General features: G+C 35.3%; 1 protein-coding gene across 3 annotated transcripts in view; it reads right to left on the bottom strand.

Moving 5' to 3' along the window:
• Positions 1–1,229: 1,229 nt before the first annotated feature.
• Positions 1,230–24,294, bottom strand: part of sv (paired box protein shaven) — a 74,790-nt gene continuing 51,725 nt past the window's right edge. For 2 of the 3 annotated variants that reach the window (XM_013319408.1, XM_013319410.1), the window contains exons 5-12: positions 18,364–18,561; positions 11,705–11,816; positions 11,022–11,196; positions 9,020–9,105; positions 8,118–8,262; positions 5,144–5,275; positions 3,596–3,702; positions 1,230–1,440 (exon numbers count right to left, since the gene is read on the bottom strand). In XM_013319408.1, the coding sequence (XP_013174862.1) occupies positions 3,596–3,702; positions 5,144–5,275; positions 8,118–8,262; positions 9,020–9,105; positions 11,022–11,196; positions 11,705–11,816; positions 18,364–18,561 (955 nt within the window). In that variant the 3' untranslated portion in view covers positions 1,230–1,440. The remainder of the gene's footprint in view (positions 1,441–3,595; positions 3,703–5,143; positions 5,276–8,117; positions 8,263–9,019; positions 9,106–11,021; positions 11,197–11,704; positions 11,817–18,363; positions 18,562–24,294) is intronic. The other variant, XM_013319409.1, reaches the window with a different exon arrangement.

Below are 24,294 nucleotides of genomic sequence, written 5' to 3'. Positions count from 1 at the left end.
CAATCTATCTATCCATTCAAATATTTGCATTTATGTTGGATGTTTTTACAGAGATTTTTGTCTCAGAAACCCACGATTAGTTGTAAGAATCAACGGTTATACATTCTACTATGATACAATTGCGAAATTGACCAATACTCAACTCAACCAAGTCATGTGAACTGTTTGACATGAGGTTTGTAAAGGACGTCATTACAAAACATTACAAAAAAAAAATTGCAAAATACAACTGGATCTCCAAATTTAGTATAAAAACTTGTATTTTAGTCGTTCGTTGTTATTATTAATTGGAATCCTTTGGCGCGAATGGCGTGCTTTCATTACAAAGTCAAGTGTCAGAATGATTAGTGAAGGGACACAAACGTCGACATTCTAGTAAGGCAGTAGTTGGACAACAGTGTAATTTATCTAAACACACCTTAATAAAGACATTACAATATTCAAAGGTCTTTGGCGCATCTCTAAACTGTATGTCAAATGTTTTGATACAAATTAAACATGTTATGAAACACATACAACATATACTAACTGCGGAAACAAAGAAAAAAAAAAGTACTAAGGCGATATTTACATCAAAATAATATTAACTAATAAAATAATGGACGGAAAAGATAAGATTTTGAATCATTATTAAAAAAATATTAAAAAAATAATACTAAAATATTTTGAACGTAATATATTATATATTAATCTGTCATAGCGATGTTCAAAATAAATCTGTATACATTTGTTGCAATTAATAAACTAATTTTTTTAATATAAAAAGTATAAAAAAAAGGAAACACAAATAATCTCATAGTAATTTCATTTAACATTTACATTTCAAGGTCAAAATTACATTTATTTTAAACCTTAAGCTTCCTATAGGAGCATTAATAAATATACGAAAAGAAACTAATAGTTTTTAACAACATAAAATAAGTTAAATTATGAAAAAATATTGATTTTTTTCACTTGTGCACAAGACTAAATAAAATTCGAATTTTACTAAACTTAAAGAAATCTAATAACTACACACTATTGTAGCTAAATTGAGGTAAAGTAAATGAAAGAATAATAACTAACTTACGAAGTTAAATGTAATTACATTTAATATCATTAACGTACATTTATTTACATCTTAGATTATATGAAAGATCTTATAAACACTTTGGCTCTCTCATTAATTCATTTAACTAAATATTTACGAGTATAAATGAAACGCTAAATTAAATGTAACAATTGAGAAAGCATTGGTAGCATACTGACCGCAGAAAATAATAAAAAAAAGTTTAACAATTGTACATAATACGTTATCTACATATGAGATTTACTAAAGGAATGGATTGAGTTTTATTTAAACTAATACACTCACAATTATATATATAAGTGTCCAAATATCACTTTGTCTGTTCGTTGCACCTCGCCGGCAGCTACTGTTGGCACGGCGTCCTCTGATATCTACAAGAAAAAAAAAACAAATATAAAAAACATATAGGACACAAATATGTTCTTGTTCGAAATAAACTCTTAAACTACTAATGTCCCTGTTCAAATTAAATAAGCAAAAATTGTCAGGTCACAAAAAAAATTAAGGAGCACATTAACTAAACTAAAAAGTATTCGTAATTTATAAAATATACTCCTATTATCGCGATTTATGGTTTAACTAGCTGTCGCTCGCGACTCCGTCCGCGCAGAATTAAATAAAAACTTAATATGTCTATGTGTTCTTTCAGACTATGTTCTACATCTATGTCAAATTACATCAAGATTTGATGAGCCATTCTGGAGATACCTTCTAACAAACATCCATCCATCTAAACTTTCGCATTTATAATATTAGTAAGAAGTAAAATTTAGCAGTTGATTAGTGGAATAACTTTAGAACAGCAATAATAATAATTTCATTTAACGTTATAAGGAAAACATAAGTATACATTTGTAACAACTTGATTTTCACTCTTAAATCAGATCCAAGGGTTTCCAAACTCCCCTTAGCTTAAGCTAGAAAAACTTTAAAAGCGATCAGAGTAGAATCACTTAAATTTAATGCCCATAAGTTACTCCCTCCCCTCGGGACTTCACCCGGCCTTTTGTCTAAGGCCCTTAGGGAGGAATAAAGGAAAGGAGGACAAATGTGCGAAAGTGCATTCATTTATTGCGTTCAATTGATATAGCTTGTTTTACATTTAAAAAGATTTATAGGACAATATAAAATTATATCATTAGTATTTTGCACGTACCTAATCTGTAATTTCAAATCTTATAGTTGCTTAACACAATTTTCTTACTAATATTATAAATGCGGATGTTTAGTTGGATGGATAAATATCTTTAGGTTCCTCCAGAACGGTTGGATGGCTTGTTGAAATATGGCACAGACGCAGGATATAGTCTGGATCTGGCTAATAGTTTTTTAGGGTTCCGTACCTCATAGGAAAAAAACGGAACCCTTATAGGATCACTTTGTTGTCCGTCCGTCTGTCTATCAAGACCCTTTTTTTTTTCAAAAACGCGTGAAGGGATCAAGCTGGAATTTATTTTATTACCACACAGACGGAATCGAGAGCGACTTGTAGTAAATTTATAATAATTAGCAACCATGAAAAAAATAAGTATTTGAGAAAAGCATAGACATAGACGAGACTTGAGAAACAGGTTGTATAATAAAAATTAGGATAATATTAGATTATTAAGTTGCATTCTAAATAATTCATAAAAACTACGAGTATTGTATATTTTCGACAATAGAACTTTCTGGATCAAAAACTGAATTGACATCGGCTTTAATATATCGGTTCGAGGATCAGACATCAATTTGACAGTAGATTTGATACATTTGTTCCCTAAGCCTGTAATTTTAAAACATCCTATATCTATGAATTCGAAATTTGCAATTTTATTTCCTACCAATTAATGTTCATAAGTTAAAGTAATTAACAAATTCGATTAATTCAAAAGTATTTTATAATCGTAATTTATGTCTTTGTCAGCCTTTTCAGTTAATAGCCATCTTAAATTATAATAAATTTAAGCCTTAACCAAAACGTTAGCAACAAATTCGAGCAGAACAAATGAAGGACGATGAAATTTAAAACGCAGGAAAACCGCAGGCGCCAACATATCTCCCTGAGGCACACCTCTGAAAGCAAGCCCGGCCAGCGGCGCGGAGTGATAAAACGTTACAGATTTATTCAGTACACGCGGCCATTTGTAACTCGGCATTTGTTAAATGGGCCAACGGTTTAAAGGCTGTAAAATCTGGCCAGGAATGTAATGTACGTGCGGTCAAAAGCTCCGTTGAAGTCCGTCTCGGGAGAACGGGATTTAAAGAGATAATACACGATTAACATTAGTTAAATATCGTTGCCTAAAATTGGCATTAGGCAAAAAAATGATCCATTTCATACAAATTTAACCGAACTAAAGAAATACACTCTGATTAAGAGATTGATCGATAACATTATCAGAGACAACATTTCTATAAACCGTATCATTATAGTAACACGTCTCCTACTACTAGCCACTAACTCGCACAATACTCGAATCTATCGCAGATTTTCCCTACTAGTAATAATAAAGTAAGATAAAAAAAAACTGGAACATTTCTTACTCACCACTTGGACAGCAGGCCGGTGGTGTGGGAGTAGGGGGCGCCGTAAGGTGAGTACTGGGAGTAAGGTGCCGCGTACGCGTACTCGCTGGCCAGTGTCGTCGTACCTTAAATTAAAAAAAAAACTATAACAACAACATACTATGACTAGGAGAAACGCTTAAAGACAAAAAAAGCACTAATCAGGCATTTATAAGGTTTTATAAATAATTTAAGTTACATTAGTGATAAGATGGAGATGATTAAAGAAGTGTGCAATCCACAATCTATAATTCAAAGAGAAAAACCTTTACATTTTTAATAATTTTACTTAAAAGTAACGGCAACATTTAGTTATAATATAGACACGCCTCTGAGGTATTTAAAATTCATACAGGACACGCCCCTTGCCCGCCACATAGACCGTAACCACTCTCAACCACCCCGTAGATGACACTTTCATATTTATAACCGAAATAAGCCTCCGAACCCGTTTGAAGACGCCTCGCAGCAGCGCTACGGTTCGTTACTCGTCTTAGACAAAGCCCGTATGGCTCTCCCCTACTCTCCCCTACTCTGTCCTCTCCTCCCCTTGCTAAAATTATTTGCATAGCCCCGAATGAGCTATTAAAGATGTCTGACTCCCCCATCTCCGCCGCGTAAGCAGATTGCGGTAGATTAAAGACCAAGCGTGAAGCGCTTTTGTTGTAAAGAGAACGCGGAAAGCGGAATAGAAATTATAAATAATAAATTCGATTTAAAATATTTTGATATAGAATCTTATACCGCAATATTACTTCCAAGTTATAGTACAAATATTTGTGGATATTAATATATTAAAAAAAATACTAACTAAAAATACTCTCGACCTCTACATGGCATGGTTTTTAAGTGAGATTATTTAAATTTAAATTTAATTTTTTCTGTAAAAATTTAATTTAAATTCCTTAGCTATTAAAATTTAAAAAGACTTTAGTTTTTTTACTTCATGGAAGCGTTTTATCGTAAATTTTCTCGCCAATCTTATATTATTGTAGACATAACCTAGCGTCTAATAACGTTTGTTATGCTATTCTAGCACTTAATGTATGTACATAAAGTCTATATTACAGTAACAAGTTAGTTTTTTTATAACATTTCCGTTAAAAAGCATCGGAAGAAAATTGGATTTTGTTAGGAGTGGCTTCGGATAGTGCTCAAGTTGCGGTCGAGTTTTCCTCGAGTTCTTAAAGTTTCAAGTGATTTTGTATAAAATAACGGAAATCATTTATTTTTAAGTAATTTACACAAAAAGGTTAACCAAATTTGGTTCCTTTACTAATGACTGAGTTATAAAATAAATTAAGCTTAATCAATATTCAATATTGAATTTTATTTATACTACACTTATCCGCTCCCTATAAATAGACATTTTAAGGCCAAAGTTCAATAACAAAAAAGCACATAGTTTAGGGCCATCTGGTGATCTATATTGCCCAAACTAAGCACCTTTACACGTAGCTCTGTTAACTATTCTGCCAACAATATGACATGTCGTCGTTATTCTTGTCACTTGACGTGTATACGTACCATCGTAATGTGCGTAAGGTGGATATGGTGGTGCGGGTGGTTGCAACACCACCAGCGCTGCGGCATCAGGGCTGGCTGCCGCAGATGGGGGCTCGCCCGCGCCTCCGTTCGACCCCGTGGAATCGTTCGTAGCTGTACAAAAAAAATATGTTACTAAGGGTTTCAAATATGATTCGAATGATAGTCTTGTACAAGAATATTCTGTCTTCTCTCTTAAGGTCTATTGGCCTGCGCCGGACGCAACGCAGGGCCAGAAACGGATTTTAGTTTGCTTTATATGATTTTACATAGTGCTGCGTCCATCGTCCGCATCGCCTCGCATCTAGACAAAGCAAATCCGTTTAATCCGTGCATGCGGTGCGTCCGGTGCGGCCCAATAGACGCGTACCTTTATTCTCTTTGAACAAAACTGAAAAAAATATGTGATTTAATACGTTCTGTGCTAGAATAACCTAAGGCTACAACTGCAACAAAACTAGTTGACTCTTTATTTTTTGAGGGAATGACAAGGACAACAATATTATGCTATCCAATTTGAGAGAAAGTTTGGGATTTTCATAAAGAAATCTATAGGTTGATTGTAGCTCAGTAAATAAGAGATTCAGAAATCTATTTCGTTGCAAAAGCAATAGCAAACGTGGCAAAAAAGGGTGCTCCATTTTTCCATCTAACATGTATAAATCTCTTTGATGGTTGTTTTTTTCGCAGCATTGATCGATAGCGTCCATTGCGCACCGGCCGAGGCGTGTCGGTGCGCGCGGTAGATTTATGCCCGGCTTGGATGTGATGCCAATGCACTTTGTCGACAATATTTAATTGTTGCATTTCTGGTTACCGAAGGTTGTGCAAGAATAGGCTGACATTTTGAAATTTTGACGCAGTTTGTGTAATTTGTTTTTGTTGTATACCCACAAAATATAGGAACAAATACAGCTAAATAATAAAACGCTTAGTATTCCATAACACACGGATATTTATGTAAGAAACTATAGTTTCCAAACATACGTCCATAAAATTTATAAGAATATAGCTGTGGCCCGCGCCTCCATCCGCGCGGAATTAAAAAAAAACTTAATAGGTAGCCTATGTGTTCTTCAAAACTATGTTCTATATATGTATGCCAAATATCGTCGAGATCCATTTTAGAGATACCATCCATCCATCTTCCTGAACATTTATAATATTAGTATAATAATATATTCTTTATATGTCACATGATGAAGGATACAGTTATTGAATTTACTTTTATTCAAGTTTTTTTTATCATATTCTGATAGAAAATATCTTCAACCATCAACAAAGCGTGTGTATTCCGTCTTAATATAAATTATCTCGTACACATCAGTCTCGGAACTCATTTCCCACGTGACTACAGAGACGAAATCGTAACGGATATCTCTGAGAGAAACCGCGGAGTGCGGTCAGACGCCATGGGAAGCGGTCAGATATTGAAAATACTTTCATTGATAAATACACACCTGTTCATAGCAAATACAAAGAAAAAAAACAAGCAAGGACTATTGAAGTTAATTGAGAAGTAGAAAAAGAATTTCGAGAGGAAATTTTCAAAATTAAACAGAAAAACAAAATTTCCAATTCGGGGAGTGTCGTTAGAGCTTGACCAGACTGAATCGAAATCTATATTTGTGACGCAAACTGCACACAGCAGCGATGAAATTCAAAGATATGCGTAAAGTCAACCCGCACTTGGTCAGCGTGGTTGACTATTACCTAGTCACTAACTTAGGGTAGGCTCCAAGCCCCTCAGTGTGGACGTATATAACCTGGCGACATTACAGCGTCAAGAAAAGTATAGAGGTCAAGAGCACAAGCAAGATAAACCTATAACAAGAAAGTTATAATATAAGGGTTTGGAGTACTAGCAAGCGAAATCTAGTTTTGATATACAGATGTTGTTATGTTGTTGCTAATCATATCAACAATCAGAGACAGGTTTCCCAATCAATTCAACACCCCATAGTGTATTTGTTAGTAACAAACAATGGGATCACTCGGAAGCGAACATAATCCGTTGGGAGGTGACCGCATCCTGGTGCTCTCAGTAAGACAAGACGAGGGGGAATGTGATACCATGTTACTACCATTTGTATATCAATGACTTTAGCTAGTTATAAAAGATTGTGATAAAACTAGAAAGAATATTTATGTCAACAATTTTCGTGCAAACACGAGGTCATTTGAATTTTTACGTAACTCCAGAACGGCTGAACGGATCATTATAAAATTTTGAATACATATAGAATGTAAAAATAGTGCAGTCTATAAATTTAGTTTTTTTAACACAAGTAGAAAAGTCCCGAGTGATCATCAGGAGTTTACTAAAAAAATAATAGCGAACAGCGAGGTGATTAAGAGTTTACATAGTAAAAACAACCTTCCAAAACTGACTATTAAACAATGATTTGTCACGGCCTGAAAACTCACTCCTCGGACTACGCAATGCTATTCGGATTGGTTAACTGTTTCCACCGGATTCCCCGGAGATTTGCGGTTTGTTTTGTTGACATTTTAGAACATTATATCTGTTGCTATTACCCTGGTCGGTGTAAAATTGTATCCATAAATCCTAATATTGTTGAAGTTTCCGTGACTTCGGTGAATGGGGTTTTCTTCCTTTTTTTATAACAGAAGGGGGCAAACGACCAGCGGAAACACCGAGGTGTTCAACGACGCCCATGGACATCAGCAATACTAGAGACCGCAGATGCGTTGCCGGCCTTTGAGGTGGTGATAAGCTCGCTTCTTGAAGGACCCTAAATCGTAGCGGTTTGGAAATACCGTTAAGGACAGACCATTCCACAACGCTGCTGTGCGAGGCAAGAAGTTTCACGCAGACCGTACAGTTGTGTATTGCCAGCCATCATCATTCCTTGACCTATCATCCATCCATCTTCTTATTCTTAGAAGAGAAGGTAGGATGTGGTGGGTTTCTTGATATCTTCTGTTTACTTACCTGAGTGTGGGGTATAATGTGGATGCGCAGCATGCTCGTAAGGTGCTTCAAACAATTCTCCGTAGTAACCGCCAGCGCCACCCGCACCGCCCAACTCTGACAGCAACTTGTACTCGTCTTTCAAGCTCCATTTCGATGACCAAAGCTGTGAACAAATTATAATTATAAAGTACCATGTTAGTATCACTTAAGCGCAAATAGTGTATGAAAAAGCCCAAAACCAGCTCAAATGGCCTTTTGCTTTCCTGCTATTTGACCTGGTTACTTGTTGTATTCTCTTCTGTTTTGTAGTAATTGTTTAAAGAAAATATTTTCATTCTGTGCATCCTCTCCTCCGTTGATTAAAGTTAGGCAACGCATATGCAATTGCGTATGTCTATGGGCAACGGTCACTTCGCTATTTCGGCGATTTCAGGTGGCCGCTCGCTCTTTTGCCACCTTATGATATATAAAAAAGTGAGTTACTGAGACCAAAATCGAGTATGGGACGAAAACATATCTGTTTTGTCATAATATTTGACAAAACAGAGGTAAAAGTATAAGAAACTCACGGTTATACGATTAGTTGCAAGATTTGTCGGACTACAACTACACTAAGACTCTCTTAAGTGAGCTTTGTTCGACTCTGTGTCTGTTTAAGTGTGTGAATTGTAATTGAAAACTTTGGTGTCATCATCATCATCATCATCATCAGCTCACTATACGGCCCTACCGAGGAGCTCGGAGCCTACCCTAAGTAAAGGGTGATTAGGCCATAGTCAACCACGCTGGCCAAGTGCGGGTTGACTTCACACATATCTTTGAATATCTTCTCAGATATGTGCAGGTTTCATCACGATGTTTTCCTTCATTTCTTTTGGTGTTATCGTTGAAAGCTTACTTTCTAAATGTACTTTACTTACGTTGGAGTATATTTGATCGCCATTGTAATGACTTCTCTGTCTCTTCACGTCGTCTTCTGAATGACTGTTGAAGTCTCGATTCTCGTCTGTTGACAATTGAATAATTAATTATCTCACTCTAAGTACATAGTATATCCTATATTATGTTGTGTATATGTTAAAAAAAGATAGAAATATTATAAGAAAATAAATTTTATTTCTATCCTTTTTAAAGGTTAAATTCAGTCCTACCAACATTACAACGTAATCTTATACTAACAGTAATAGGCCACTAATTAAGGTATTTTAATACTCCGCGTACGGAGTATAATTTTAAGTAGTGTCAATAACTGGGGATTTTACCCTAGCTCTTATTAAGCGAGTGTGCAAATAACGAGCTAGACTCAACCATAAAGTCTTGCAAGAAAATATGAAGAGAAATTATAAGATAATATAATATGGGCAGAATTTGTGCTGCAGATTTAATAGTTCAGTAAATCTTGCTCGTTCCGCTGAGTGCACCGCGCATAGAGGACGCTAGTGATGTGCTATGTACATAATATTTATCGATAAAATTAACAAAAAAATGAACTTCTTTCGAATGCCCTAGGTAAAGACTCGTTATTAAAATAGATAAACAATAAACGTTATAAAGCATTAAACATTAAAAAGCAGGCAAAAATATTTTCTTAATAATTTTTAAGTGTTTACATAATTATTTTGGATTAGCTTATATTTAATAACACTAGAGATAATAATTATGAAATGTAATGATAAAACGACATATACTTTTAATTTGTTTTTTAATCTTTTTTTGTCCGTACAGGGCAAGCCAATTCCATTGCCTTTCTCTCGGATTCGTATCGCCGTAGATTTTTTTTTAAGAAAAGGGGGCAAACGAGCGGCGGGTACACCGAAGTGATCAAGGACACCCATGGACATCTGCAACACCAGAGGAACTGCAGATGGGTAGCCGGCTTTTAAGGAAATGGTGTGCTCGCTTATTGAAGGTCCCTAAGTCGTATTGGTTTGGAAATACCGCCGAGGACAGACCGTTCCACAACGCGGAAGACACATTTAAAGTCGGATCAGAAAATTTAGCAAATATCAGCTATATTTAGCTTCAGCTCTTCGAATTATTTTAAAGTTAGGTGGTGGCACATCACTATAGTAGTATCCTCGTAAGGCACGGGGTTTCTGTTCTAATCCATGTACCTCTATATAATTACTTACAACTTATAAAGCAGACTTTGTGCGCAAGTTTTAACGTATAAGTTCAACTGAGCGTTACATTATTAAATTTATTTTTGGAATCCTTTATAATACTATTTCTAATTTAAAATTTATGAATGAAGGTTAAAAATTTAATGATTTTATCTATTCTCTTTATTATTTTCATTTAAGGGTTTTAAGTTTTAAGTAATTTAATGTGCGTTGATTGGAACTTTTTTTTTTAAATCAAAAGGTGGCAAACGAACGAGCAGCCACCTGAAATCGCTGAAATAGCGAAGTGACTGCTGCCCATAGGCATACGCAATTGCATATGCGCTGCCTACCTTTAATCGACGGAGGAGAGGATGCACAGAAAGAAAATATCTTCCCTTTCCATGCATCCTCTCATCCGTAAAGTCCACTTCCCATCCTTTCTTTATAAAGAAAAGGATGGGAAGGGAAAGAGGACTAAGTAAGGCCTCCGGGACACACACTCATCAGACGAAACGCGGATTTGCTTCCACTTCACGCCTGTCTACTGTGTGGTCGTGGTATTTCACCGGGCGAGCCGGGACAATTCGTGCGAAGATGTTAAAGCGGGCTCTACCACTGTTAACTTATTTTGAAATTCGAATTTAGAACAAATATATTCATAAAGAAAACACAATCAGGAAAGAAAGACTCAGAAGCAAGGACACAGTATCAGTAAACAATCAAGGAAAGAAAAATTCTTAGGAAAAACGGAAATATCTTCGTTTGAAAAAGAAGAAATAAATTAAGAAAGTAGCGTAGCTCTTTTTAAATCCCTTACCTTGGTCCTCATGTCTTTTCCTCTTGAGTCCCGCATTACTGCCGTTGTGTAAGCCATCCACCTGCTCAATTCCAAGGATGCCGTTGATACTATAACTGCCCGTGTTAGCCACGTGCTCTGCTGCTGGAGACAGCACCGCCGTCGTGCCCGGTGCATTACCCGCGTGCGTTATCACCTGGCGAATTGTAGATCATTTAAAAGGGTTTTATGTTAAAGTATTATTTGTAATGGGTATATAGATTTATATTATTTATTTTAAGTTTCACTTTAAACCAATGAAGAAGACATGTTTTTTATTGTAATTGCTTTTGTCGAGTCTATCATTTTTACGGAGAATAGTTATTCTTTTCTTTCTAAAGAAATGGAAACAATTCTCATCTCAGTCTCAATGAGATTGGAAGTCAAGTTTTGTTTTTAATTTTCTTCTACTTTTAGACATTATTAGTTAGAATTCTTTGGCGCGAATAGATTCGTTACCAAGACAAGTGATAGTGACAAGTCAATCAATTAGTGAGGGAATATAAACGATGATATTTTAATAAGGCTAGTGTTGCGCTAATACACCGGCACAGTGTAGGATTTTCTTCCTAACACTACATATCTTAGTGACTTTGTCATCTTTAGTTTGAAGCAACTTTATAGAGACATTGTAATGACATGGTATATGTTAAATCTACACTTACGGAGACAACGCTTCCTTGCGCTGAGCTGATCTCCTGTTCTTGCTGTTGCTGCTGCTGTTGCTGCTGATTGTGCGCATGCTTCGCCTTCTCCGCTGCTTTGTTGCGCACGATCCTGACAACATGTTTCACAATGAATACCATTATATTCTTAATTAACAAGTGCGTTATCTTATATTAGGCCACTCATACACAAAGCAACCTTAATCGTTCAAATTATTTTTTTTGATTACGTCACTAGACTAGCGTTGCGTACATAAGCGTTGAATCGTCTACGAGTCTTGCCAGTAAAGGCATAGCGACTAGATTTCAATTGTATAGAGTTGCTCCGCCATCTTGTTACAGCGACTTTTCTTACGACGATTGTGACAAACAGGTCACGACTGTCTTTGACGGCGTCAGATAGAAATGTCGACGACGCGGCTCGCGTAAGAATATCTATGACAAGAGCGTAAGTCGCTTAGCGACCGGGTTTTGACGATTTGCGTTACCTTGTGTACGAAAGGTCTTAGTCCTCTACTATTATTGTATTAGGTTTGTTCTTCTACTATTTTTTGATCGCAAACATAAGACGTAAGAGATTCCAGAACTATTTATTCTAAATATCTTGTATCATCTTGACACACTTTTGATACCAACCTGCACTATGCGAAATGGATAACCGCATATTTGAAGGATATAGAGTTGAGTAAACAAATAAACATTCAAATAGTATTTAGAGATATAAAAATCAAGACATCATCAGGCAATAGAAATTGCAACGACATGCATATTCCATTACTGTTGAACCCTCAAAAAAGTACACGGTCATCAATTAGAACTTTGTGGTCGGGGAGTTCCCGGGAACATTCGCCTATGAAAGCGGCACGTGCAGCGACATCTATCCGCAATAAACAGACGTACGTCGCGATTTGTAACGCTTCCTATGCTTTGTTATTGCGGTTCGGTTAAAAAATAACGCATGCGAAGACAAATTTGTTTATTACGGTACGAACTCGAATTAAAAAATTATATATTTTTTTAATCTTTATTTATATGTTTAGACAAAACCTAATCGTAATTACCTGATCCATTGTCTACCTTTTTTACATATTATAAGGTGTCAAACGATCATGCGGCCATCTTAATTCGCCGAAATAACAAAGCGACCGTTGTCCGTAGACATTCGCAATTGCAGATGCGTTGCCTACCTTTAATGACTACATCGAACGAGCTTATTATTAGTTTATTTAACAAAATTAGTTCGTACGTAAACGATATAAGTGAAAACGTGAACACTTTAAACCTACACTTATTTTACCTATTAGCTGTCGCCCGCTACTCCAAGAGCGCGGAATTTAAACAAAAACATCAGTAGCCTATGAGTTCTTTCCGACTATGTTCTATATGTATGCTAAAGTTCATCGAGATTTGTTCAGACGTTCTGGATCCATTCATCTAAACATTCGCATTTATAATATTAGTAAGATTAAAGACAATGTTACCAACATATTGAATTATTATTGTTATAATTTCGACATGAGGTACGCAAATTAGGTACACCGCGCGCCGATGATGTCATTATTTGTTTGGCGGCCATTTTGCCGACGTCGCGGGATGACAGTTCATTTCCCGCCATGATGGATAATGGCTCCCGGTGAATTATTGCCAGTATCTCTCGGGTCGACATATGCAAAAATTGTATTACGAACTTATCAAAAAAGGTCACATTCGTTTAGGGGACGTAATATTTAGTTTTTACCTTTAGAAGGATTTTGGTGATTGATGTCTTTGTTAAAAAGATGCAAAGGGCAAAACAAGTAAGGGAAGTTTTAAAAATTGACGAATTATAACGCGTTACTTTGTGAATTAATTTGTTATAGAATTTTCAGTCTTTACGATTTGCCTTACTAGCTTTATTTGCTAAAGAATATTTGTTAAAATACTTATTATTTTATATCATCTTTGTAAAAATATGACGTCTTTTGTATTTTATTGTATACATAATAAATGCACTTTAACGGACACAATTCTGCAAACATTAAGAAGCATGCGCTTCCGGGCGAAAGGGTAACTAACCCTTATTTCAACCCTTGTATATTAAGGGATGTTACCCAAAATATTGTATATTTGTTTTAAAGCTTAGATATATTGTAATTTATTTATTTGTTTTTGTGTACTTAATTAAGTTTCTCCAGTCAAAATACATGTTTAGTAACAAAATGCCTTTATTCAAATTTATTTGAAACAAAAATGTTCATAATAAGAAAAATACACTAATATCAAAGAAATAGCTAAAGAAATCTTAAGAAAAACAGGAAGAGAAAAACATTATCGTTGACAGCACTCAACCCCCCACAAAATAGTCCTAAATTACCCTATCAAGAGTTACACAATTTTGCGCTACAAAAAAAAATCAAATGTCAAAACGGCGCTGGCAGAATTATGGGTCCAATTACAAACGACGCGGAGCCCTCGATTAAAAAAATGTCTTGGTGTTTTTTGCGACTTTGCGATTTTTTATTTTGCCCGCTCTTTTTTATTGTATTTTTTCGTGGGCATTTTTATGGTTATCACTTTACTGTTTCGGTGAGTTGATTTTTATAAGTTAAATTATTTTTAAATTGACTTTTAGATGTTTTTTTATTTATAACATCTAAATAAACTTATGTATTTTATAAATGTATATTTCATTTCATTTAGAGCGTCGGTGGCTCAGTGGTCAAGCACTTGACATGCAATCTGCAGGTACTGGGTTCGAATACCGTCATGTACCAATATGTTTTTCGTTTCCGATTTACATATGTACATTTATTTGACGTTCTGACTATGGCCTAATCACCCTTAACTTAGGGTAGGCTCCGAGCCCCTCGGTGGGGATGTATAGTGAGCTGATGATGATGACGATGTATTGTTTATTATTCTTTAAAATTAAATCTAAGAAATAGTTTTTTAATCTGCTTAATTTCAGTGCTCAGATTGACCACTGAGCCATCAACGCTACAAACATAATACAGCAACCTTTAATTTCTTACACTTGCAATAGTCTCAGTAAACTACGCTTCAATAAGCAAGGCGATGCTTCCACTCAAATAGATTCGTATTTAGGATCCCCACGACCGCACATAGACGTCGCATTACCGCCTCGTGGCGGACACGTGTCGGAAACGTGTCGTGGGGCGAGAATCGCCCTTGTATTGAGCACGCAATTGCTTTAAAATTGACTGTCGACTTTCGATTCTGTGGCGAATTTTTAAGATTTTAATTTTATTATAAAACTAGCTATCACCCGCGACTCTGTTCGCGAGGTGTTAAAATTTCAAATTATAAATTTCATCTAAATCTGTTCAACTGTTACGGAGATACCTTCTTACAAACATCCATCCATCTAAACATTATAATATTAGTACGATTAGTAGACAAATCGAAGAAATTTTAATTTGTTGCTTGTCAAAGCATACATTAAATTAAAACAAAACATTCTACAATCAACTTTGTCGATTGACCTTTTGATGAATAAACTAAGATTAATACAAGAGCTAAGCTGCTAGCTAATTAGTTAACTTACCTTATTAACATATCTCAAAATAGCATACGTTAAATAAAACAAAAACTCCGACATAATTACATCAAAACTCCCTCAGGTTCTCCCGAAAACAATGTTGCCAATTTAAAACGAAAACTGCACTAATACGATTTAAAAATTCCCCCAGGCGAGCTACTGTTTATTGAGACCAATAATACTGGTTCATTGTTCGATAATGGACTCTCGCTCCCTACGAATGAATGAATGCTGAACCCAAATTTGCTTTTAAATTTGCCCACAACTCTCATAAATGAGTGTATTTTAAAAACAGAAACTTTACTTTTTAAATTGTTAATTGCTGTAAGAAAAGTGTATAAATGATCTTATAGTTCATGGACATGACAGGTTCTAAACTATCTTATCATCATCATCATCAGCTCACTATACGTCCCCACCGAGGGGCTCGGAGCCTACCCTAAGTTAAGGGTGATTAGGCCATAGTCAACCACGCTGGAGCAGTGCGGGTTGGTTGACTTCACACATATCTTTGAATTTCTTCTCAGATATGTGCAGCATCACGATGTTTACCTTCACCGTAAGAATGTCGGATAAAATGTACATATGTAAATCGGAAATTTAAAAACATTGATACATGGCGGGATTTGAACCCAGGACCTACAGATTGCAAGTCAAGTGCTTGACCCCTGAGCCACCGATGCTTCTATCTACTCATATCTATAACTGTCTTATTATATTAATAAAATTGCAGTGTCTGTATATATACAAAGAAAATCGTTTTGTACACAAGAAGTATTATCGATGCTAATAATAAAAAATAATTTTTTTTTAGTTTTTCGTTTGTCTGCCTATCCGCAAAACTGTGTTTGTTCCGGTTAATATCTGGATCAGCGGCTCGATTTTTATAGGAAGATATATGATGTTCATGATATAGGCTACTTTTTCAATTCAGCGCTAGTAAAGTCGTTGGAAACCGCTAGTTAATGAAAAATTACATTATTTGATTAAAATTATTTTGTCTTTCTGTTAAATCAATTGTGTTTGATGATTGTTCTTTACAAAACTATAATTACACCGTTTAATAGTCTCTATGTATTGTTAGGAAGAAAATCCGACACTGCCGGTGTACTGGCAACACTAGCCTTATTAAAATGTCAATATTTACGTCTCGTCATTAATCATTCTGACACTTGACTTTGTAACGAAAGCACGCCATTCAATAATGTGTAAAATTATGAAAAAATTTAGAAATATTTAAAGCAGAAAGTTCGTTATACTTCGCATGTCCTAACCTAAGCTTACACTTTTCATTACCATGCGATATCAGCGTGCAATCAAAATCTACACAAGTAATCTGTCAACAAATTATCAAAGGATATATTCAACCTAAATTAATAAACGGTAGCGGACAGATAGGAAAGATAAGAATGACACGCGTCGGCAAATTAATAACAGCACTGCCAACAAGTGGGGAGTTTTATCTTATCTGGTAACACTACGCGTTATTACAGCCGTGAATGTTGCCAATTGCGATAAATATTTTCACCATAAATTTTGAAAATCTTGAATTAAGTCGCTAATTGTAAAAGAATAACATGTTACATTAACCATGTGTCTTTTGTGACCTTATTGTTATATTTGTAATAGTTAAAGAACCCCTAAGGGAACCTCTTAGTGTATACTAAGTATGAGAAATCTTTACTAATAGGATTTTCAAGTGAATGGATGAATAAGCCTGAATATGTAAGAAGACATTAAAGAGATCTAATGACTTGATTTTAGAAGCAGTTTTTATAGTTACCATGGGTTTCTGAGACTAATATTTCTATACTAAATATACCGTCATTCCTGTCATTATCTATGACAAAGTTAAGATATTAATAACCGGAGATTTCGGTCTCAGTAAACCGCAGTTAGTCGGTCGATAAGTTGGTTTAAAAAAATATCCGAACGCAATAAAATATCATATAAAATAATATTTTCATCACAAATCAATCATTAAGTTAAAAGCAAAACGATGTTCGTTTGATCCACAAAAGATATAATTCTAGAAAACCCGGTGATATGTTGAAACGTTACAATTGTATATTATTATTATATTTTCACGAATAGTAATAATTCAATGGACGCGAGGCTCGGGATGTCCGGCGCGCGGCGAGCACGTGTCCCGACTTCCGGCGCCGCCATCTTTGTTCCCCCACTTTCCGTTTCCGGGATCCTCTCTCCGCAGACACGCAACCCCTTGCCATTAAGGCCACGAAGACAACGGACAATTGATATTACTTTCAACTACATTGTTTCCTATTTCTACTTTTTATCTACTTCTAGAAGTATTCTATTCGTAATTAAAAACGATTTAGACATTATTATTCTGTTAATAGTTGTTGTAAGTAATCAAAAGCCTTTTTTAATTCGTAATAAATATACACATACGACACTAATTATAAAATAGCCTTTTTAAAATTCGTATTTGAACCAATAAATGTCAAAATATTGTATTTTCGCTCTTTTCGTGGCCACAACCAACTCTTTCTTAGACTACGTAATTGTGCAAACCAAACTGCACTCTAAAGTAACACAATAGAACATAATTTACAATGATGTGATCTGAAAAGTTTGCCCAAACTTTTCCCTTAAAGGACCTCAACAATTTAGGTTCATAGAAGAAACATTTCGAAAACAAGAACATACGAATTTATATATCGAATGTTCATATCGTCATTGTTTTTAAATACCTATAATTATTATAATAAACTCAAATCGTAGTACCTATTTTTCGACAGCATTCAGAAATAACTGTGTTTTCTTTAAATAGAATGCGTTTTTAATAAAGTTCTATCTAACACCGAGTTTCTCATTTAACAAATGCCAATAGACACAAACATAATCGTCAATTTTCACCAGCGAAACATTAATTCTAAAATCATATTGCAATCCTTCGAATTTTCTTGAAAAAAATATATAAAAATTGTATTTGTGTGTTTAGTTAAAACCCAAAGATGCCGAAGAATTCCATTGCCGTAAACATTATTAACATATAATGTTTTGTCAAAGAAAATTAAAGTGTTGGCATTATGTGAATACAAATGTCACGGCAGAGGAGTCCTACTGTGATTCTACAGTATCCAAAAGAACATACCTGTTTATACTAGACACTGAAGGCACATTATCTTGACTGCAGATCCCTTCACTCAGCAGCCGGTCTCTTATCTCCCACGCGAACATCGTCGGGTTCTCTCGCTTGTATGCCGCGATCGCGTCCACCACGGGCGGCGTCGCTACTTTCGGTTTAGACCCACCTATCACGCCGGCCTTGAAACTGCCCGTCTCGTAGTACCTGGAAAATAATACATAGATGAATACATGGAGCTGATGATGATCCTAATCTTACAGACAGTTCTCGACACGACCACAAAACTTTTACCTCTAACATTAAATGGAAGTTAAGTCAAAAGGTTCTTCAAGTATCTTGGACGTAAAGAAAGTCGTAGTCGAAAGGCGTCTGTTATGATGGAATCAGACATTACAGAAGATCAGATTGCAAACTTGATAAGATCATAAAACTAAAGGTATATACTTAAAGATATAATCATCATATAATTAAGTAAGATGGAGACGAAATCAACCAGGATTTGAAGATCAACGAAAGGCACTAAACGACGCAACAGAGGATTCTAAAATAACTATCATTCTTTTCCTTATTAAGTGAAGTGAAAATAATCAAAACTTCGCAAGCGGGAAATCACGACCATATGGTATAGAGACGATCATCGATTCCCAAACCAGCCATACAACCCTACACACTCACGCCCGCGTCCCCAGAGAGATGGCATTACGATCGACGAAATTAAATTCAGGCAGCCCAATAAAATAATGGGACTGTATTATGACAATTTGATTAGTACCGGACACCCCTACCCTTTCGTGTAAAGTGCAACCCCGTTTGCTTTGTGATTTATTGTCGCTGACGATGTTCTTTTTTTATAATTTATGATTCGATTTCACTGTTAGTAACTGGCTGGTTAGAGTTAAGAGCGCTATTCTATTAAAAATTTGTTCGAAATTCGAAGGTTCAAACTATATAAATATTTTCAAGAACTTTCTAATGCAAGGGAATTATTGGCTCTTCAAAGAAAATACGAGTATGTTACTTCTAACATCATATCACAATAGTTAATTTTTTCACCTATCACGTGTCCTAGAGTACTTATAATAATCAACTATTGATACAAATAGACGTTGGGAGTCAGGGGTCAAGCACTTGACTTGCAATCTGCAGGTCCTGGGTTCGAATCCCGCCATGTACCAATGTGTTTTTCGATTTCCCATTTATATATGTACATTTATCCGACGTTCTTACGGTGAAGGAAAACGTCGTGATGCAACCTGCACATATCTGAGAAGAAATTCAAAGATATGTGTGAAGTCAACCAACCCGCATTGGGTCAGCGTGGTTGACTATGGCCTAATCACCCTTAATTTAGGGCAGGCTCCGAGCCCCTCAGTGGGAACGTATAGTGAGCTGATGATGATATGCAAGCGTTAAAAAGAAGAAAGAAATAAGGAAAATATCGGAGATTTCAAATCTGTATTCTTCGTTCTAAATTTGAATATTTCGTTCCAAATTCGAATTGTTTATTCCAAATTTGAATTTGTGTAACGGTATCGTAAATTCAAAATATTTTTGGACAATGTCTGTACCCCAGTGTCAGTGACAGAGCGTGTTAGGGACAACGTGAGTCCCGCGGGACAGACGGGACTCGGGGCCGGGATTGCTGTCTCTTTGATAATACATTGTCTACATTACCACTTGTAAACAGATAATATGAAAAACATTGTTGACATTTCTGTTGTAATGCCGTCTTTTACTGGAGATATTTAGATGTTTTTTTATTATGCAAATTGGTAAAGATTGTAGCTTAAAACATCTGCGTAACACTTGTTTTATAACATATGGATATATGTTTTTTCTAAGTGTATGTTAATATGTTTATTCAAATGTTACAGTTATGAAAAAACAGTGATAGAGCCCGCTTTAACATCTTGGCCATTGGCCATTGGCAATTGGCCCGGCTCGCCCGGTGAAACACCACGACCACACAGAAGACAGGCGTGAAGTGGAAGCAATTCTGCGTCCCGGAGGCCTAATATAGTCCTCTTTCCCTTCCCACCCTTTTTCTTTTAAGGAAAAGATGGGAAGTGGAAGTGGACTTTCCGGATGAGAGGATGCATGGAAAGGGAAAATATTTTTTCTTTCTGTGCATCCTCTCCTCCGTCGATGAAAGGTAGGCAACGCTTATGCAATTGCGTATGTCTATGGGCATCGGTCACTTCGCTATTTCAGCGATTTCAAGTGGCCGCTCGCTCGTTTGTCACCTTATGATATAAAAAAAAAACAAATAATGTAACATAGTCAACGTCTAAGACTTTATAAGGTAATACATCTAGAATCTTCTTTAAGTAAAAACTGATGATCTTCTGAAGAATACAAAGAATATACGACATCTAATAATATAGACACTAATTAAAAACGGGACACTCGCGTCTGGAAAGTAAAGACCGTGGGTTTCTGATACCAAAATCACTGTACAAAGATATCATCCCTATCATTATTTTTGACAAAACAAAGATAATATGTTTAACGGAGATGTTGGTCTTAAAAACCCACAGTAAGAAAAATCTATACTTTATTTACCATCGAACAACTCTGTTTGTAATTGTATTCATGAACAAGAAGCAAACATCAAAGGTAGGTAATATAATCAAAATCCGAAACCGATGCAAAGCTCAAAGCTCCGAAGCTTTAAGCTTGTTTCAGAGTGGTAGATTACGCAGATAGAAACAATGATACTGGACCGCACTTAAGTAATTTGGCGCGTGGGGTTGTGGGGTCTGCGGGGTGTGGGGTTGCGGGGTGCGGGGTTGCGTGTTGTACACTTATTCACAAACGCTATATCGAGATAAGTCAATTATAAGTGTGATCGCACCCCGAACGACTGAACGAGTGGGACACTCTTGTAGACAAGTGTTTAATAAAAATAATATTTTTTTCGAATTTGATTGATGATATTCTGAGATGGATTGATTATATATTTACCTAATTAATGTCTAGATCAATAAATAAATAACACAAAGTTCACCAGTAAAGAGAAAAGTTGACCCAAAGACATTGTGATCCGACTAAAAACCCATGCCATTGCAAAAATTACACTATATTATAATTTCTTTCAATAAATAAATAAGCAAAATCAAAATTGATCCAGAATCTTTAACTATACCGTCACTACTTGGAAAGATAAATTTTAAAATTTCTAAATAAAATATTCACATTGACTTTGTTCCAAACAACTTTAGTATGCGACGTTACGCGGGCTATGAACAAGGGCGCTATGTTCAGTCCGCGGGGAACGCTGACATTATAGTAATGTTACGTCGCAGGGGTCGGGGGAGGGTTGGTGTTTTAGGGTTGTCTAATGCGAATTATTTTAATATACCAATGGCTCTTTTATAAGAGCGTCGGTGGCTCATTGGCCAAGAACTTGACTTGCAATCTGCAGGTCCTGGGTTCGAATCCCGCCATGTACCAATGTGTTTTTCGATTTCCGATTTACATATGAACATTTATCCGACATTCTTACGATGAAGGAAAAATGAGACAATTACAGCACTTCAAAACATTTGCGAAATTGATTGGGGTAGCGTTAGTTCGCTTTCATAATTTAGTTTAACTATCCACAAAGACAGATATCCTATTAAAAATTCTATCTATAGTCACATCTTACTTTATATATACTAGCTGTCGCCCGCGACTCCGTCCGTGCGGGATTAAGAATAGATGTTGGCCGATTCACAGACCTACTCAATGTGCTCACAAAATTTCATGAGAATCGGTCAAGCCGTTTCGGAGGACTATGGGAACGAAAATTGTGACACGAGAATTTTATATATAACATAATATTAAAATTGAATAAAGATCAGTACTATACATACGATAGTTTGTCACCAATTTGTCATCAATAGACGACTCTCTCAATTTGTCGTATATTGAACATATTGGCAATCAAGATAACACGCACAAGGGCGTGTAACTTAACACAGCTAGCTTAGTGTTAAGCTTCAACTTGAATGTAACTTGAATCCATTTATCGTTTATTGTTTGAACGAAGTATTTTAAAGGGAAAATTCTTTGAAATTAATTTAGTGATTATGTTTTATAAAAATATAAATGGAATTATATTTTAAATGAAATTAAATGATTTTAATATAATTAAAAATAAAATTAATTCTTCTACTTCGTATTTTTGGATCCATCGTAAATATAAAATATATTTTTAAAAATAGGAAGTGAAATTTAAAATAGTTTATCTACATTTATATCTTATACTAATATTACAAAGAGGAAAGATTTGTTTTTCTTTTATGTAACGAATGAACTCAAAAACTACTGGACCGATTTCTAAAATTATTTTGCTTTGGAAAGCTACATTTTTAATGAGTAAAGACTATTATTATTAGAATTGTTTTCTTTATTCAACAAAATCAAAGACGCGGCTAAAAGTGAATCATACTTATATTATAAATGCGAATGTTTGGATGTGTGTACATATGTTAGTTAAAAGATATCTTCAGAAAGGCACCAAGGATTTTGCTGAAATTTAGCGTACATGTAGAACATAATATGGAAGAACAGATTTGTTAGACAATGTACATTCGATTCGACGTAATTCCATAACGAATTTCCAAAATGTACGAAATTGACGCGCAACAATCACGTGAATTATCGAAAGATATCGTCAGATCTATACACCTTTGAAATTCGCTATGGTATCGCCTCGAAGCACCTTGTCTAACCACGCTGAGGCTTATTCTTGTAATTCCATGCAGACAGAGTCGCGGGCGACAGGTAGTTACAAATAAAAACAATATAACACAACTGTGTTAATTAATTAAAATGTAATCAAACCAAAAACACTAAAATTTCTATATCAAGTGCTGGTAACATAGATCTCATTGGTTTTAACAAATTACAAATATAGACTTTATTCTTAAGGCCATAGAGTCTAAAATCAAATGACTCGTTACCCTTAGTGTTGCTAGCTATGAACGGAAGTGTGGGCAGTCACGCTTTCTGCCTACAGACGTACGGACAGCAAAAAAAAACGGACTAATTATTATATACGGATACAGGACCGAGCGTACTACTTTCATTTGTGTTATATTTAGGTTGTTTTTATTAATTATTACCGGAAAATTGTATGTAGCAATAACTAAAGACGTAGAATTCAAACACAGAAATTTAATTACAAAGTCTAGTCTAAATCTGATTGTAGAATTACTAAAATCTTCATATATGTAGATGTCTCATATCTCTTTAAATTCCTGTCGTTAACATTTTTAATTTAATGACAATATTTTATACAAGTTTTTGCAGTGGAAACGTCAACAAGCAACATACAAACACATCTTAACAGCGTTAGTAAAGGGCGCACAAATAAATTGAAAAGCGATACAGGGTGTTTCTATTGAGAGCTGATGTCCGTCCCCTTACCCCGCTTTCCCCTGACGCTCCCGTACCCCGCGCTCCCATGGGAATAGGGATGAGTGAGTGAAAACAGTACTTCGATAATCTCATCAACGAAATAGATATTCATTGATGATTGAATAAAACTAACAAATATATTACCTAGCTATCGACCGCGACTCTGTCCGCGCGAAAAAATAAATAAATAATTAGTAGCCTATGTTATCTGTAATACGAAATAAGTTTAATCTTAAATACTAAATATCAAATGAGAAAACCAATTATTTTTAACCAAAATTAATTATAATTAACCAGAGAATGGTTTTTTACATCATAAGGTGGCAAACGAGCGGCCACCTGAAATCACTGAAATAGCGAAGTGACCGTTGCCCATAGACATACGCAATTTCGTAAGCGTTGCTATTATTACACGAATTTAGCATTATTTTAAAGTGAAATATAAATAATTTTTGCAAGGAATGGAATATTCATAAACTTCATAGTAAAGTCTGAATAGTGTCACGTCACTACGACGTACAATTTCAATTT

The sequence above is a fragment of the Papilio xuthus genome, unplaced genomic scaffold (genome assembly GCF_000836235.2).
Source record: "Papilio xuthus unplaced genomic scaffold, Pxut_1.1 DF826159.1, whole genome shotgun sequence".
Classification (NCBI taxonomy): Eukaryota; Metazoa; Arthropoda; class Insecta; order Lepidoptera; family Papilionidae; genus Papilio; species Papilio xuthus.
Note: the sequence above shows the minus strand (reverse complement) of the source record. Positions and strands in the feature narration are given on the sequence as shown.